We start from the raw sequence: 19,109 nt of genomic DNA, 5'->3' as shown, positions 1-19,109 counted from the left end.
ATCAGTTGCGCACATCTTTGCATGATTCCGCCAGTCGAATTGTGTTTCTAAGCCAAGTGTTTTACCTTTGAATGCCCAAAATTTCGCAGGAGCACGAAATGAAATAGTTTTTTTTGCTAGAATTGTACTCCCGCTTTTATCTTTTCGATGCCACCCGTTCTGAGGAAAGTCCATTTGAACTTCATATAGCAATAAAAAAGACGACAACATTCGCTTCTTTTCATTTAAGCGATGCACTGTTGACGTGTTCACCAACCATCGTATGTTGGCGAGAGAGGTGTATAAAATCACATTAACATAAGGCTGGGACATTGTATAGCCACATATATCTTCAACCGCTTCAGAAGATATAAAAGAAAGATGCATACGGTATAGACCTTGCCGAGCAACGGATTCTTAGGGAAATCCCCCAAGGGGAGCAGATTTTTTTACTGCAATACACTTTGTGGGATTCCCCTATAGATTTTTTGTTTCTTTTTTATTTAGAGAGACAGTTTTTTTTTATTTGAAAACAGAAATGAATACAAGCAAACTATGTACAATGGTACTGGACCCATAGCCAAGGCTAGTGTCGGGTCCAACACAATGATAAATGCAAAAATGCGGCAGGTGGAGAGAACACTTCTCACATAAATAATTTCAAAATATTAAAATCACAACATACATAGCTAATATATACACTTGTTATCATGCATACATTCTTTGTACGCAATAACCTTTAATATTAACAATTTTACAGTTATTTGGGTACAGAATTTACAGCTCAACCGGCGGAAACTTGCAGATTCAGCAAAATATTTTAAGAGATTGTGAAAAATTAATTTTTATTTTAACATCATTTGACCGGCACTGTTTCCACTTCAAGTTATTGATCAATTCGCTCTCGCCCTACCTTATACTATCCGACCCAGTTAGCTCGGTTGGTAGAGTGACTGTTCCAGTGAAGCGATGCTCCCTGGTTTGAACCGCGGTTCCGGACAAATCTTTCTTGAACTACGAAGTTTCTCTGAAAGCTGTATAGCTTTCCTCCGTAGCCGGATGGCTACGCTTGGGTGGATGCCAGTGAGTAATTACTGCATTATTAAAAATCTACTCCACCTTGGGGGATTCATCTAGGCCTTTGATCAATAAAAAAAGGCTGCGCATGAGCGTGTCCTGTGACATAACTGAATGAGAGGCGCAGGAGGGTAAAAGCGAATAAAACGAAGGTAAAAGGACATTCTGGGTAAAAGATGGAATAGAATGATGTTCTAAATGAAGCATCCGGCGAAATTCGGAGAAGGCATAGCACCTGACTGACAGCGTACGCCGTCCGCCTCTTGAAACCCGTTCATACGCCTGAGTATAAAGTACTCAGTACTGAGCAGACGCCTCAGTGCTTTTGTAGCGAAAGCTACATTGGCAACGAACTTGCGATATCGCTGTGGCGGTGCTCCGAGGAGGCACAGAGACCGACCTTGAGCCGTTGCCTAGCAACCGCCGCAGCTGGCGGACGCCGCGCGCTCGCCGCGCCATCTGGAATGACGTCACACCGCTTGCCTCGCTGTTGCGCTCGCTTTCGCTACGCATAACCTGGCATAGTCGGGCTAAACCACTGTTTCCACCAGACGCTTCTCCCCGATAATCCAAGGCCGCATCTCACACGTTTCGCCACCACCTCCCAGTTGTCAAATGAGAACGAACTTAAGTACGCCAGCAGCGCCACGTTTGTGCACGTGTGTTTTGCACCCAAGGCCTGCCGTCCCACCACCCGCTGCCTTCGCTCCACGATTTCTGCCGGCACGAAGCACTGCACTGGAATCTTACTGCCGGTGACGATAAAAGTTGCAAGTTTTCCCATATGCCAGAAATGTATAGTTTGTTATTTTTCGATCAATCAAAATGTGCGCGCTCACCTCGACCCTCTGTGTGTTCCAGAATGTGATCTCGTAGAAAGGTGTCCTGGTAGTTTACGAATCGCCAGTCCTCCATGTCAGGAAAGCGCTTCTGCAAGTGTTCGCGTTCTTCATTCGTACCTGAGGGAAGGGACAGGTGACAAGACTACCTTTGTTGGACTATACATTTGTAAGAATTGGGCAAGGGCAGAAGGTCTAAATGGTTGTAAGGACGCCTCCAAAGTGCTGTCGCAGTACGCACTTTTGAAAGGACGTCTAATCTCATAACTTTCTGTTTAGTTTTCTTCCCCTTCATTCGTCAGTCCAAGGTTGAGGCGTTCGCCCGGCGAGGGTCTATTACTGCATTGTTTGTTTCTTGCAACCTTGCCTAACAATACCCCTTGATCGATTGGGGGCCGCTGCAGCTGCATCTCGATACAGGTGAAATGAAAAGGCGCCCTTATGCAGCGCAGTGTCAGTTAGGGACCTCTGTGCAGCTAACAATATTCCAGAGCCCACAATTACATCCTTCCTTATAGCCCATGTGCTGCTTTGAGACGTTAAACCTCGTATTTCTTGCCATGCTACACTATACATTGCCATGAAATGCTTTACCAAATCATACCACACCGTATACACCATGCGATACTGAAAGGAAAGTAAGTTTTCTCGGGTTACTGCAATAAAACGAGTTGATAGGCTAGTTTTATTTAGTGCTGTTGAACGTTACTTTTATTCCATGTTATTTTAAATAGAACTTTTTGGTTTGGTTTGGTTTATGGTGTTTAACGTCCCAAAGTGGCTCAGGCTATGAGGGACGCCGTAGTGGAGGGCAAATGAAGGTGCCCGAAAGTGAAATGAAGAAACAGGACATAAACAGCCTAGCTCCGTGGGCGCATGCCACTCTTACCGACACTTGTAAAGACTGTGCACCCCATGGATAGAGCAATTGAGATGGCTGCCTGTCCCACGCAACCACTTCCACAATGAACGAGCACTGCGTCTCCCTGTCGCATGTTGCCCCTGACTAGGAGCCCGTAGTACGCTGCTGAGTACGCCAATGGAACAGTTGACGCCTCCAGTAGAGTCCAGGATTCAGGAACTTCCCATAGCAAGATAGGATCTCCATCCACCACAGTTGCTATTGCGTGGCTCGGCACCACCCCCATGACTCGGCGTCCTTTGGTATCCCGTCCAGAGAACTCCTGGCCGAGGGCATAGTCGGCGTTCACCGCGCAACCTGCAAATCGAGAGGTAACTCCGTGCTCATTTATCTTGCGGGGTCGAGCTTTAACGCGCACATAGAGGATATTAAAATTCGCTGTGACTTAGCTTGGCCCGGTAATTGCGAAAGCAATATCCGTACCTACGCCATGGTACAGCTGGTAGTGTAGCTGGTGGTGGTGCTTGTGGTTAGATTTGTGGTGATGCATCGGTTATACAATCCAGTCCAATCCAATCCAATCTACTCCAATCCAATCCACTCTTATCCAATCCAATCCACTCTTATCCAATCCAATCCAATGCAATCGAATCCAATCTAATGTAATCTGCTGTAATCTAATCTAATCTAATCCAATCAAATCAAATCCAATCCAATCCAATCTAATGTAATCCAATCTAATCCAACTAATGCAATCAAGGTCAAATGAAGGTCAATGGTGGTCACCGCCGCGGCACGATGGTGGTCACCCTGGAAAGTGCAAGTAGTATTGCTTTCGCAATAAAAATATTCACAACGAAGGACGTGCTTTCGAAAATACAAGTAAAGCTGACAGCCGATAATGCTCACCGGGCAAGAATGGCTGTTCAGTGGCGAATAGGACATCGCGATGGTTCACTGCAGCGTAGTAAACGTTGCAAAGAATACGGTCAGCACCAGCTCCATTGCTATGAGTTAGCGAGTAGCCCAGTGGCGATTCAAGCCAGTGCAGGCTGTCCAGGTCGCCGTAAGTACGCACGGCAAGCACGGCGAACTCCGTGTTGCATTTTGGAGCGTCACCTGTAGTTGACGTGCGAATACAGAAAACAAGCCATCAGTAACTGCCAGGCTCTTAGTACCTGCAAGTTGTAAAGCGCTGAAAGAAATCAGAGCTATAGACCTTATGCGAAATGCACTGCCATCTAGCGGTCGCCGCGCGCGATCCGCCATGTTGGAGGATAGCCGCCGGATTCACAGCACGTACTGGTACACACTCGTCGCGCGCGCTCGAGTTTAACCGTCCTCAGTATGCCCACATATTGCTTAGTGTCTTGCTGTATGCAGAAGGGTCACAAAGACGCCCAGGCAAAAAAGGCAAGAGCGCTTGATTTGAGCGCATTTCTATTTTTGGACTGCGATCCCCGACATCGGCGATACAAATGTTGCAGTACCGACGCTACATGTCGAGACGTCGCGAAACGCATTTCGTTATCGCCATGTAGCAAATGAAATTAGAAATAAGCTTTGTAGGCGCGAAGAAAATATCACACAAAAGTAGTTTTTCTCCTGAGATTGCCCGTGAAGTGCTGCGATTATCGGCCTCACAAGAGAGTAATCGTGATCAGCTGTTCAGTGGTACGGGTCGCGCTTTGTCAGAACCATCGCTCCTAGCGTTATCCGCCGCAGCGGTTACACTCGTTAGTTTTTAGTGCGAATATTTGTTTCGACGGAAACAGCAAGGGTCAAGTGCCCGTGGCACGAAACGTTTGTGCACTGCTAGTCAGTCAATCGTTTCTGTTAGATCCAGGGAAAGGTGCCTATTTTGTGGAGCGACGGCTTGATTGCATCATTGCATGTAGCGATTTCACTTAATCGACCGGTTTCCCCGAAACCGTGCGTTGTGTAAAAAAAAAGAAACGACCGTAAGAGAAGCCGCTCAAGCGGTACCATAGTTCCAACTAGTAGCGGGAATGCATAACGCGTGTAGAATCCTCCAAAAATCTCAGTGCACAACTGCTTGCCCGTCGTGGTAAAGCCACAGACACTGCTGCAACGGCGATAGTCCAAGAATGGTAAACAGTTGTGTAGTGGGGTCGTGCGAGGACCTAGGGGTCTATGTGCCCGGTAATAATAATAAAGTGTTTTCTTTCTCTGTCTAGGGCACTAGGGCAAACTAGGGGCTCTGGGCGCTAAAGCACTAGGGCAAACAAACAAATGCTGTATGAACTTTTCAAGGAAAATGAAAAGCGTCGCATGTTGACAGGCCACTTTTTTCGACACTGCCAACATGAGCTTGAAGTTTACTATCGTTCGCTTTCGGTGTCGACGCAACACACAGGAAACGGTACTACAACATCAGCAATTCAAGCGGCATGCCCGTTCGCAAAAAGTATCCAACCAAATAAAAACTGACTCAAACTAGACTGAAATGCGCACATTTTTAGCCGTAAACGAAAATTACACTTGCTTCGTACATTTCTTGGTGTTCAGCGTCGGCAAACTGACGTAGGACTCCGTGAAAAACTTGTATCTCCGTACCCGGTGGCGTTCGGAAAGTGTTTTTGGACGCGTAGTAAGTGTCTGCGAAGTCGCTTGGAAACTTGGGCAGCAGAAACAGGTCGACCGACCATTCAGTCATGTTTACAGGCTCAAGTGACAGGAAATAAGAATTTCGAGCCAGCACAGCAGCAAGGAAGCTAACGCAGGGCACGCCTAAATCCAGAGAGCAGAGGCGGAACGAGCTTCAGTCATCCTCCAACATGGCGGATTTCTGCTGGTTCTTCTTTTCTCCGATAGATGGCAGCAATTTTGCATAAGGTCTATACCTTGCGGCCGGATTGCTGAGGTTAGCAGATCCTACCGGCACCTATATGCTGTGCTGTCAGTTACTAGCGGTAGGCTTCAACTTTTCGTTTCGAATAGTGTTCATGGTTTGGACAGCCTTAAGTAATGCATTCTATCTGAAGAAGTCAGCGCAAAAAACGGACAAGGGACAAAAAGAAAGGACACATAACACATTCACGAGCGCTTACTACCAACTGTTCATTCATGCGGTCGTACAAGGCGTATAAAATAAAAAACGGCGAGCATGCGCGTAGAGAGGGCAGAAAAGGCACAGTCTAGCAACAAGTTGCTAAAAAAAAACGAGACTAAAAAGGCACATTCAGCGGAATACACGTGAACAGATGTATCCCTCACACAACGCTCAGACAACTTTTTGATATAATAAGCCTCTAGAAGGAGCCTAGCCTTATTATTCCCGCTCTTGCCAAGAAGCGTGGCCCTCTCACATCTTGCCCTACACGTGCTGTCACAAGTAGCAAGGTGCCGCACGAGGTTCGCATTTGTGTCCTTATTTTCTACGGTAATAGCATGGCCGTTGCCGGTCATTAATGCAGCGGCCAGTTTGGCCAACGTATGAAGCCCCACAAGAACGGGAGAGGCGGTAAAACCCACCTGTGGCACATTTAACATAGGCGTTCCCATGCTTCTTGTTGCAGCCCCCGCCGGCACAACCAGCGCTCGTGAATGTCTGATGTGTCCTTTCTTTGTGTCCCTTGTCTATTTTTTGCGCTAACTTCTTCAGATAATGCATCAACTAGCCCGACAGCTTACTCTTTGCAATCCGCTATGTGCTATGTAATGTGCGTAGCAAAAAAATAAGCTGGTTAAATTCACCGTTCCTTTCACTGAGTGCCTTAGGCGAATCATTGAGAAAGTGAAATAACAAAGGCAACAGCACCTTTGAAGGTGCGTGCCTAAGGAAGGTCCATACCGAACGGGCAGGCGCGACCTAGCCAAGAGTCGATTTTTGCACATCAGTAGGGTCCGATTGCTAGTTTCTTGCTGTTTGACTTTCTATGACCCTTACGATCCCCATTTCCGCTAGTGTGCATATTGAGGCATGCAGCATTACAATATGCTGCACTGTTGCTTGCGGTTTTTCTGCCTAACCTCCATCTAACACCGTTCCCTCATTAAGACTCAAGCTTCTGCACCAACGTATGCACCCGAACTCGAAGCTAAAGTAGTCATAAGTGACTCACAGCGCGCCAGTCTTAATTTTACTCATGGCCGTATTTCAGTCGAAGCGTTTCGCGTACTCATATGAAATCCTCCTAAACACCTGACCCTCCTGATATGGGCTCCAGCCCACATGGGTCTGAAGGGTAATAAGGGAGCACACGAGCTAGCTCGAGGGCTCACTTTACGAGCAGCTTATCATCCCGCCCCCAACATGCCCGCCTTGGTCAGGAAGGACACGATAATCACCTCACACGACGTGCTCCAGCTTTATCGTCTTACTCGCCAACTCTATCCAGGTCCGCACCAAGAACTTACAAAGACAGAGACCGTCGCCAACTCCAGACGGACACTTTCCCCAATCCCAAAAGATTCCATAATATATTTCCTGAATGGTATATGCCTATGTGTAAACACTGCAATATCCCAGCAGACCTACTTCATATGGTCTGGACTTGTCCACGACAACACATGCCAACACCCACACAACATACCTGGGAGGCTCGTCTACGCAGCTCTGCCCTAGCCGACCAACGAGCGCTCATCGGTCTCGCTCTAGAGGCTGCCAGATTCCAAGGAGTCTTGGCCGACCCCTAAATCTGGGCCTTCGGCTCCTTGACTGTTTTAATAGATGTTTACCAACTATTGTGGCTAGGTGGGAGTCTGTACAAGAAGGAACTCACCTGACTTGGCGGCGACATGCCTGTAGGATCCCCATTGTCCATCCCGGAAGATGTTAGTGACAAGGTCTCTCTCCACCACGTCCTTGTAAGCTGAATTGCTGAGGCTGAAATCGGTCATCTTGTTCGGCTTGTCAATAGAAGCGTCGAGTATGCACCTATGGAGGCAGCACAACATAGAGTTTCTTACTATTACCTAGAGGGAAAGCTGGCGGCGCTGCACTTCAGCCACCATGGACGCCCAAAGCATCATGGGACGGTGAGCTACTTGTTGCGGCACAGTCGTAATTTTTTGGGAACATGGAGTGGCACTACTAAGACGTTTCATTCCGAAAACGCTGTTCGTGTGTGCGCAGACGACTTTCGCCGGGAACGCAGTGGGCAAAACCCATAGTAGTAGAAACGCGACGACACACGACGCCAATAAAAGGTTTCACTTTTCCGAAATGCCATTAAGAAACCTCTTAGAGTATTTAGGCAACAACATCTTTTTTGAAAACATATTTACTTTTAAAAGTTCGCCTGTTAATTATGAAATATTAGTTTTTATAGTGTTCACTACTTGGCCAATAGGAGAGCGAGTCGTCTCTTATTTTGGGCAAACCTTGCACTTAAATGCTTTTCTGCTCGTTTGTTGCAATCATTAGACAATATATTGAATGTTAGGACGTTTGTAGTTATCAAACAGGTTTATTTTTGTATTATTTTTTGGCCAAAAGTTGCAGTTCCGCAACAAGTAGCTCACCGCCCCATGATGCTTTGAGCGCCCATGGTGGCTGAAGTGGTCTCGAGGGGTCGCCATGCAAACTCCCATAGACGGGCTGCGAGCTTTCCCTCTAGGTAATAGTAAGAAACTCTATGCAGCACAAGGATATGTCTGTCAGAAAGGCTGCAGGCCCCTTTTCAAATGTGAGGGAATGGAGACGTTTTTGAATCGCAGACACGACTTCGAGATGTCGCAGCGTCAAAAAAGAGCAAGGAAAATATTATGACGCATTTTAGCCGTTTAGTATACTACAAAAACTTTCTATTAGCGGCTTAAATCTGGATACACTCGCAATTGTAGCCTTTGCGCGGACCTGTGGCCGATATACACAATAGCAGATGACGCGAGGCAGCATATAAACACGTGTTTTAATAACCAGTAACACTTTTCAAAACAGAGAGTATATAAATGGCCGGTTGAAATTTATGTCGATTCACTTCAGTTTACTTTTTCGAGATTTATGCGGAACTGTTTAATAACAACCTGGACACATATCTGAGATGACCCAGGCACCTCATTTACAGCATCAGCTCTGACGGCTGCAATACAAGCATAATAATAACAAAAGTTCATGTTGACATATGACAAGGTACGACTTCTAAGGAAGAAGTAAGAAATGTAATCAGTCGAAAAAAAAATAGGGGTTGCACATCAAAGAAAAGGCAAAGATACGCGGGCACCAATGCCTTTTGCGTAAGCATAAATCGTGAAGCTGGAAAAAAGCGCTATATTGATATTACTACGCTACGGGATGGATAAATCATAATAAAATAGGAAGTTTCTAACTGTTTCCCAATATTTCGACATTTTATGAAGCGGATCAAGATGGGATGTATCGGAAATATCATCCTGCACTCGGCGAGTATTGTCCGCCTGGAGGAACAGCCCATCAGCACAGGAAATCGGCCCAAGATTGTGAATGGATGGTTTCACAATGGTCCTTTGTAGGACTGGATTTTGCCAATACGTTTCGAATACTGGGCTGATTAGCTGGTCTGCTTGGGAAGCATTTTTGGTTTTTTGGTTTTTGAGGAAAGTAAATGGCGCAGTATCTGTCCCACATATCTCGGCGGACACCTGAACCGCGCCGTAAGGGAAGGGAAGCCGTGTTTTTTTTTTTTTTGAAGCGTAAGCTTCACTACGGGACCTCGTGCTTCGATTGCCTTGTGCCTAGTTTTCACCTTCAGATGACCTTGAGCTTTGAAAACAAAGGACAGGTGCATAACTGGCCACCTGGGACAGTGGACACCTTTGTCGCGCTTTAAGCTATGGAACCAATAGAGCGGGAGCTTGGAAAGCAAACGAAAGGCGCATAACTGCCCTCTCGGAACAGGGGACACCGCACTCGCGCTTCAAGCTACGTGGCGGTAGTAACAGATGTGCGCTGCATGTGTTGGCATTGACAACGTTGTGCCAGAAACGCGGCGCAGAAGCCATAGGCCGCCGGCGTTCATTGTGTTCATTGGCATTGGCTTTGACAACGTTTTAGAATCCGATGATTTTAAGAAAAGTCTGTCTCTGTCTTTCTAGCTGCGCTGCAGCTAGAAAGAGAGATCAAAGCGTACATGCTAGAACTGGAGAAAAAATAGGGAACACATTTGCGACAGTCTAACCGGACAACTGGGAAGCAAGAAAACATGGCTTCTCTTCCGACACCAGCTAGATCCCACGCAAAGTCCACACAACGTGATCAACTTGCACAGCTTATGCACCAGCACCAGGGCACGGACGCAGAGCTGCTTTCAGACCTGCGCAACCGTTACCTTAACATGTCACACACAGACCCGCTTCCCGCGTACGAGGGCTCCGCAACGAGACTCTAGACGCGGACATCACGGACGCAGAAGTGTGGTTCGCACACGGCAAACTCCGCACCATCTCAACGGCGGGACCGGGTGGAGTAACCAATAAGACACTCAGAAACTTAGACCCGGCCTCGGTGACGGCACTGGCAGACTTGAACTCGTATTGGAGGGAAGGCGAGATCCCGAAGGTATGGAAACACGCCAGGGTCATATTCATCCCGAAACCAGGCAAAAAACTCTGTATAGAAAACCTCCGCCCCATATCCTTAACGTCGTGCGTGGGAAACCTCATGGAACACGTTATCCTCAAAAGGCTACAAAGCTACGCGGAGGACCGCGACCTCATTCCACACGCGATGGTAGGATTCAGAGCGAACCTATCCACGCAAGACGTCATGCTCCAACTCTTGAAAGACGTCATAGACCCTACATACAGGAAAGGCACGAAGTCCATCTTAGGTTTAGACCTAAAAAAGGCCTTCGACAACGTTTCACACGACGCCATTCTCAAGAAACCTTTCGCGCATAGATCCAGGGGAGAGAAGGTTCAATTACTTTCGCTCTTTCCTCTCGGAGAGAACGGCTGAGCTATCGCTCGGACAACTCACGTCCGATCCCATCGACCTAGGAAGCAGAGGCATGCCGCAAGGCTCGGTTCTCTCGCCCTTCCTATTCAACCCCTCCCTAATCACGCTATCCCCGAAACTGTCCGAAATCGAGGGTCTACAACACAGCTTATACGCGGACGACATCGCCCTGTGGATGTCCACGGGCAGTGACGGCCAAATAGAGGAGACGTTGCAGGAGGCCGTCAACGTAATCGTCCCATGCCTTTGGTGCGGGACTCGAATGCTCGCATCCCAAATCAGAATCGCTTGTTCTCAGAGACAGACCGAGAGGCAGCCTCAAAGCCGGGCACCCTCCTCCCCTCTCCATTACACATAAATGTAGGAGGACACCCTATCACGGAAGTATCTACCATTAGAATTCTCGGGATGCTCATTCAGAGCAACCGCAGGAATAACAAAACGATAGGCACACTGACCGCCACGGTCAATCAAATCACCCGGCTCATACGACGAATAGCCAACAAGAGACGCGCCATGATGGAGAACGACCTCTGACGACTGATCCAGGCATTCGTCCTCAGTAGGTTCGTGTACACTCTACCGTACCTGCACCTCTATCAAGCGGAAAAGATCAAGATAGAGTGTCTCATCCGTCAAGTTTACAAGACAGCGCTCAGTCTTCCACACAACACGCCTACCGGCAGATTGCTATCCCTTGGCATACACAACACATTACCCGAACTGTGCGAAGCCCGGCTCACTGCCCAATACGCACGTCTCACGTGATCCAAGGCAGGTACGGCCATCCTGCACCGTACAAAGATAAACGCCAAACCCCTAACCGAGGACTCGAAACAACTCTTCCCCGAAGTACACAGAATGCTCGCTGTCAAACGCCTATCTAAGGCCATGCATCCTACGCACCACGATGGAAGGCGCAAGGCGAGAGCCCGCGTCTTGCACGCCAAATACAAGGACTACCCCGCGGCCGCTTACGTGGACGCGGCGCAATATCTAACAACGCACAAAGCGTACGCGATAGGTGCAGTGACCGGGACTGATTCGCCCCTAACAGCCGCCACAATATTCACCACCTCCTCCGAGGCGGCGGAGGAAGCGGCAATTGAAATAACCATAGCTAACACCTTAACTTACATTATTTTCAGGGATTCCAAAGCAGCCATACGCAACTTTGCGAGGGGCCGGGTCTCCCCCATCTGCCTCCAAATCCTCAGCAGCACGCACCACACCCCCGCAAGAGAGATCGAGTTATTATGGGTTCCCGCCCACTCGGGCAACCCGGGGAACGAGGCAGCCCACGATTACGCCCGAGGTTTCGTCGGCCGGGCAGTGGGCTCCTCTGACCCGAGTTTCTCAAGGGATGGCCTCAACTCGTTTCATGACATAACACACCATTTTCGACTCGAAAGACGTATTTTCCCTCTACCGCATAAATCGCTCACAAAGACCCGGGACACCCCCTGGCGTCGCTTGCAAAGCCATTCCCACCCCAACCCGGCGGTACTTTCGCTCATGTACCCCGGGCAATACTCCCCCCAATGTAACAAGTGCGGCGACAGAGCCACACTAGACCACATCCTGTAGAACTGTCCGGAGGATTCACCTGCCCCGGACCTAATTCAGCTCCTAACTTCCGAGCAGTGGGAGGCCGTGCTCCTCAGCTCCGACCCGGAGATCCAACTCCGGGCAGCGGATCGAGCCAACGGGGTCGCCGTAAGCCACGGGCTGACAGCCATCTAAAGAGACCAAGAACTCACCTTAAAGCACTTTCTCCAGTGAATAAATGTGTTCCAATCCAATCCAAAATCACCATCGCCCAAGGAGTGTGTTATGCGCACTTCCTTTCCTTAAAATGGCACAACTTTGTCAGTGCCAACGCGTGCAGCGCACATCTTTCACTACCACCCCGTAGCTTAAAGCACGATTGAGGTGTCTGCTGTTCAAAGAGGGCAGTTATGTGCCTTTACTTTGCTTTCCAAGCTCCCGCTCCATTGGTCTTGCAGCTTAAAGCCCGACTAAAGTGTCCACTGCTGGTTACAACGGACAACGGCGACGGCGCGCCGCGAAACGCAGAAACGGGCGCCAAAGAGCTGCGCTCTAAAAAAAGAAGATAAGTCGCCCTTTGAACTTCCCTATATAAGCCGTACCGTAGAGTACACTGACCTTTGATGGCCCACCCTAAACTCTACTGGTATGACGAACTTCGAGAAGGTGGTGGTGGTGGTGAAAAACATTTATCGTGCAATAAATGTTTACAGAGAGGTGATTGCAGTAGGCCCTATTGGCCCTTTCCCCTAACAATACCAACCGCCAACCGCTCTTGCCTTTCTTCATCTGTCTCCTCGGCACGGCACCGGCGTTTGCGCGCAGCGCGTCGCTCCAGCGACGCCTTGTACAACTCGCGCCGAGCGAAGGAACGACTACGCCTGAAGAGACGAGTTGGGACCCCTGCTCTCCTCTGGTCGTGACGTCACGCTGCTCACGCTGGTCGTGACGTGCGCCGCAGCTGCGCCGGAGCGAAGGAACGACCTCCACCGACGGCAGAAAAGTGCTAGCAGTATTGCTTCCGCAATAAAAGTAACGGCTCTTCGAGTAATGAATAGCAGCTCCAGGCAGGAGGCGTACTCACGAAAAACATTTGTTTCAAGCAGGCTGCGTTCATCAGCTAAGTGCAGGGTGATGTCGTCTGCATAATCAGTGACTCGTACTGTTTCGCTGCCTGGCAAAGCCAGGCCTCTAATAATGGAGTGGCGACTCACAGCCAAGAGGAAAGGCAGTAATGCTAAGACAAACAAAAAAGGGGAGAGCAAACCTCCTCCAAAGACGCCGCGGCCAACAGGTTCATGGACAGTTTTGGACGGCTGCATTACAGCTGCTTAAAGAAAATACCGGCGCCTAGAGGTCATGTTAGAAAACAGGCAGAATTGCTGGCTAGATTGCAATTTCTGTACATATAAATCAGCGGAATTTTTCTGGCTTAATAGTGCATTGACATATCGCATTCCGCTCCTTAAAGCGCGCGGACCCTCTAACTGGGAATGACACGACGCAGGCAAAAGCAGGTTAGCAGCGAACCCTATAGGAACCGCTGAAGAAGCGATAGTATGCAGGTCTCGGACCACATATAGGCCCATTTGACATCCTCGGCTTGGTGGTGGTGGTGGTGGTGAAAAACATTTATAATGCAATAAATATTTACAGAGAGGTGATTGGGGTAGGCCCTATTGGCCCTTTCCCCTAACAGTACTAGGTGGAGCCCCTATTCAGGGGCCCCATTGGCAAGCAACGCCGCCCGCGTCCGGTGAACCAAGGCCTTTTGGGTCTTTAGGTCCTGAGAGCCGAGCAGGGCCGCCTCCCAGTCCTCTCTGGTGGTTTTGGGGTTGGGGGGATAGATGGGTTTGATTGACACGCCCAGACCATGTGGAAGGTGTCAGCCACCTCCCCACAGAACTGGCACGTGCCATCAAAGGATGTGTTGAAACGTTTAAGTACCGCCGGGCACAGTACAGTGTTAGTGAAAATTTTGATGAGGAGGCGCTCGTCAGCGCGATCCAGTCCCTTACAAGGGGCCGGGTAGCGCCGGTGCTCCTCCTTGTAGTAATCGGTGATGTGTTTGAATGTCAGGGCCAGATTGTCTGATTGGGAGTAGGCTTCCAAGAACAGGAAGATAGCGCGGAGAGAGAGTGCGCGGGCGGCCTGATCGTTTCCTTGGAGTCCCTTGAACGTGTCGGTGAGCGCATGCGTCAAAGACGGGAAGACCCCAATGCCATTTCCAGTGTTTGTTGGTATGATATTCGCGTTACTAGGATTTCGTCTCGCTGTATGAGCAAGAAAACTCCCGCAGAGAAGCCAGAAGGAAGAGACGGGGGACTGCGGCAGTTGAATATGGTGAGGTGTTGTTGATTAATTATTAGAATGTTACCTCTACGCGAACCTCGATGCCAAGGATATTGGGGAACTTCAGCTAATGCACTACCGAGTTTGATAATTCTACGTCAAGTCGGCCGTCTTTGCGTGTTCATTCTGTGAGACTTAAAAAGTGGCTAGTTTTAGTGGTAGCTCCAAGAATACGCAGCTCAGTATTTTGTGACGTCGAATGGTAGCGTTGTTAGGAGCCCAGCTGGCATTGAAATTCGGGACATCTTAGATGATCGCTTCGTAGTTACTCTGCAGCTGCAATCATAGTTACTCTGTAAAGTCGGTAGGTTATTCAGCAACGTGGCTTAGTTATTTCCTTATTGCACCGCTTCTGGACTAATTTAATGGCGCAAATAGTTGCATCGCTACAGGCATGACAAAGCCGCCGCATACATACCTGATGCGTCCTCCAGCACGGTCATGCTGGAGGCGTTTGGTTAAAGAAACGACTCCAGTCGCGCTCCCTGTTGCAAACAGCCACAGGTTTTCTCCGGCCGGCTTGCTCCGATACTCGTGCACCTTGTTCTGCAAAGCTTCGACCGTGTCACTTGTGAGGTTATTGATTCTCATCACTTCCACCTTTGCGGCTTGCACAGGAAACTTCCTGAACAGTAGCAGCGCGGACGTATTGTTGGACTTTAGTCCGACTAGGCGAAAACCATTTGCGGAGAAAGGTGTCTCCATTTCGCTGATAGAGTGAGCTTGAAACTCAGCTTTTCCCTGTGCAGAGAGGACCATCTCAGCTGGTGTGAGGGCAATGCGCTGGGCTACGAGAACGAAGGCGTTCACTCTGCACACCGTGTGCAGTTCTTCAGCCAGTGCCTCTAGACTTTTAGAGGTCAATGTGTTACCACGCAAGGCAATGATGTCTGCTTCAGTCAATTTCCCGCTGGAGGTGAAGGATGGGCCCCAGGTGACAGCCTTAACACCTTCTGGAACCTGTTCGGACCCTATCCTTCCCAGCGATACAAGGGCGACAGTGTACTCTACCTTCAATTGGCTGTTGGACCTTGTGAGAAGGGGCATAATCCATGGAGCGAAGAGTGTGGCTTGAGAAGCGAGTTCAAGAACTCGGATCTTCTCGACGCTTGTATTCTCAACTGCAACGTCAAGGAGGTGTCCCAAGGCATCTTCCCCGAAAAGGGCGGTGTTCACAAGGTCATTTTCAATATTTTTCTCATAGACCGTCAGTGCCGATTTGATGGAAACGTAAAGTGAAGAATCCGTGCCTGTTTTCTCTCGTGCAATGGCCGCAAGAGTGCGAAGAAGGCCGTGGTGTTCCGACTGGTTCTGAAGGTAGGATTCGATTGTTTCTTGGGGTGCCTCGTGGAGCTTTTTTACGATGCCGGATTTGTGCGATCTGTTTGCGCACCATGAATCGAGCAAGTGCCTAGCGACGCCGCTGCATACTTCTATGTACTTGTGGACGTCAGCTTCTCTTTCTTTCCTGGCGGCTTCGTCGTCCATGTATGGTACAAAGCGGTACTCCTGAAAAGTTTGCGCGGGCTGTACAGAGCGCCGTTTGAAGATGCTTGTCATGACACCTCGTAGTAAGGCTCCACCAGCACGGAACGTGTTTGTTCAGTGGTTGTAGATGACGTCCACACCTGTGGCGGCGAGAACAGGGCAGGATTCAGAGATTAAAAATGGAGGCCAATATTGTGTGTTTGGTACGCTTTTACTAATAGGAATGTTATATTAGTCATGTAAATTGACAATGAGGTAAGCTGATTTTCCGGCTTAGTAAGAGTATTTCTCAAGTATACCGGCCAATGTGCCCACTGATTCATTTGTCTATTATACGTTTCTTTAAAACGTGATGGATCAGTACAGTGATCTGTCGGACATCTTGCTTTCGTTTTACTCAGAGCAGAGGGTGGATATACAAAAATGCATTCTGCATCAGCAATGGCCCAAGCAGAATTCCGGCCCCTCATTAGAGGAAAAGCGGACGGTATTCCGGAAATTCGAGCTTCAATACAAAGTCCGTTTTAAAGAAGGCTTTATTGCGATTACGAAATCTAGTTCGAAACTTGTAATGTTTCTCGTTCTTACCGCATTCTGGAGACTTCTCGACAATCTGGGCTTGTACTTCAGCGTCAAGGAGACAAAACTGCACTTGGTAAGCGATGGTGAGGGTCCGCAGCGGGTTTCTTAGGATGCTAAACTGGAGTATGCTCTCTATGAACGTCACCCAGTTGTCTTCCCATCGAAGCTTGCCAAACGGCTCTGGGCAAAGTAATAAAGCAATAGGTTAGACTGAACATGTCGTTTCCGTAGACACGGTACGCTTTAAACAAAGATCTCTGCATCTCCCGTAACCGAGAGTACAGTAAGCACGAAATGCTTACGGGCATAACACATTGGTTGTAGATGGTACTAGTCAAAATCTTGAAATATAACACATTGGATGTAGATGGTACTAGTCAAAATCTTGAACTGGGTCTAGTGTTCAACACACCACACCACACTCTTGTTGCTGCGTCGAAGCGATCGCCTGCAATAGCGCGGGCTTAGGTAGGCAGCCACGAACCGCGGCGGCCTTCTCGCTTTCGGGAGCGGCCGCATAATCATGGCTTTGTCGGCAGGGGTGAGCAGTCTTCTGCTGTGGCGTATCACTCGTAAAGCGATCGCTTTCCGCAAGACGCTTCCTACCTCTCCTTTCATCAGGCTCCATTGCTCGGCTTAAGCAGCTGCGACGGTGGAGGCATTGAAATGCAGGACGATTCAGAAGCGTACGCAGACACGACGACACGCTTTCCTGACAAGAATGTATATGCAGCGCATTCGAATACTCCGCGAGCGTGTATACATCTCCCTGCCAAAGGGGGAAACGTCATGAGCTGAAGGCCCAGCGGCCGGTCTTTTACATGCGTGAGTGTGGGACCGCGGCGCCATCCTTGGGGACGGCGCGGAAACAGTTTTTCCGCCCGAAGCCCGTCTTGCCCTGGAGCTACCCTCTTGCTCTATGCGGCCCTCTCTCTTAGAGAGTGTCGTTAAATCTCGTACGGTGCCCGGATGCTCTCGTTTCAGTGCCCGTATGAGTGGAATTCAGTGCCCGTATGTTGGCTCTCGATCTGGGCGTGACGTCACCACACTGGCGACAACGGGAGCTAAAAGCATTTCATGCTTAAAACACAGTGCGGGTAGAACTTCTATAACGGACTTTCAGGGTGTTGAAGGTTGAGGTATCATGTAATCCTTTTTCTAAAAGTTCTTGAAGTTACAGCTGCAGGTCTTTCCAGTGCGTTAAAGCGATCGTAACGTTATTCTGCGCTTTTCAAATTTGTAAGTGCGCTTTCGAGCCGGGATAAGCGTTTGATGCAGTCTAGCAATCACTGCTGGCAATGAAGCGCAAGTCGTGCAATGCACATTAATTGTAGTTCTCTTCATGGATTCCTTCGGCTTCAATCCCGGTGTAGGGCATAAGTTCCGCTTTTATTTGCTCTCGGCTGCACATGTAAGCTCACAAGCAAAAATGTGCGGAATGTTGCGGTAAAAAACTCACTCCGAATAGCAGCTTTCATGATGCCTTTGAACGACGGGCCATACTCATATCCACGCTGCCGTAACTCTCGGTAGACATCCGCGGTTTCCATTTCGTAGACGATTGTTTTGACGGCACTGTTCGAGAGGTCTTTGTCGGCAATCGACACCCGTTCCGCGGCATTGTGGACGCAGCCACTCGCTACCACAGTGTTGGCTTGAAGCACCTCGAATTGGCCCGATGTGTGCATGATGCTTACCGAGAACTGCACAGAACCTGGGCAGGCACGAAGGAATTAGGAATAAGTGACTCTTGTGTTGAAAAAAAAACAATTTCAGAACTAACAAAGCGATCATTGAAGAAAGGCGCACAAACGACAGGGACGGGCGCTGACGTCTTAACTCAAGCACATCAATTTGACGGGTTCACGATTATACACACGTGAAGATGCACTATGAAAACAAGTATGATGACGAACGAAATGCGCATATAAAGAGCAAGTCGAGATTACAAGAAATTCGCTCAAGGTGAACATTTTAGCGGGGTAATACATGTGTGTGCGCGTGTGCGTGTGTGTGTGCGTGTGTGTGTGTGCGTGCGTGCGTGTGTGTGTGTGTGTGTGTGTGTGTGTGCGTGCGTGCGTGCGTGCGTGCGTGTGTGTGCGTGTCGAGGTTTCCCTGGTTTGGCTTGTTCACTACCATGAACCAAGAAACCCACTTAAATGTTCTGCTACAAGTATATTTATTCGACTACAAGCTTTGCGTGTTGTGTGGCCATTTTGAGCCTCTAGCTGTTCTGCTTTGCACGGTGCGGTTTTACTCGTCTAGACGCTTCGAAATGTTGGTTCATGAGAACGTCGACCAGAACATCATATTTCAAAACTAATTCAAACTTGGAAGGCAGCAGGCCTCTATTTCATTGATATGCCACTCATTAATGGTAATTCGCTTCGTGCTAAAATCATTTTATTCAAAAATGTACGCGCTTGTCCAAAAGGAATAGATCTGCTTCTAAAACCCCGAGAAATATTATCCTGTAGGCTCG

The 19,109-nt window shown here is 48.7% G+C and overlaps 2 protein-coding genes across 2 annotated transcripts in view; both read right to left on the bottom strand.

The window, feature by feature from the left end:
- LOC149348016 (fatty acid synthase-like) overlaps nt 1-19,109 on the bottom strand; it is an 89,538-nt gene that overhangs the window by 11,367 nt on the left and 59,062 nt on the right. The gene's annotated exons all lie outside the window — the stretch shown is intronic.
- On the bottom strand, nt 16,006-18,335 carry LOC149348017 (fatty acid synthase-like). The gene is made up of 3 exons (XM_089587861.1): nt 18,087-18,335; nt 16,634-16,807; nt 16,006-16,185 (listed from the first exon to the last, which is right to left on the bottom strand). Exons 1-3 carry the CDS (start codon nt 18,313-18,315, stop codon nt 16,160-16,162), a joined length of 429 nt encoding a protein of 142 aa, XP_089443987.1. The 5' UTR covers nt 18,316-18,335; the 3' UTR covers nt 16,006-16,159.

Source organism: Amblyomma mixtum, chromosome 4 (genome assembly GCF_055824585.1).
Source record: "Amblyomma mixtum isolate Tamu chromosome 4, ASM5582458v1, whole genome shotgun sequence".
NCBI lineage: Eukaryota > Metazoa > Arthropoda > Arachnida > Ixodida > Ixodidae > Amblyomma > Amblyomma mixtum.
This window is presented reverse-complemented; position numbering and strand designations above follow the sequence as displayed.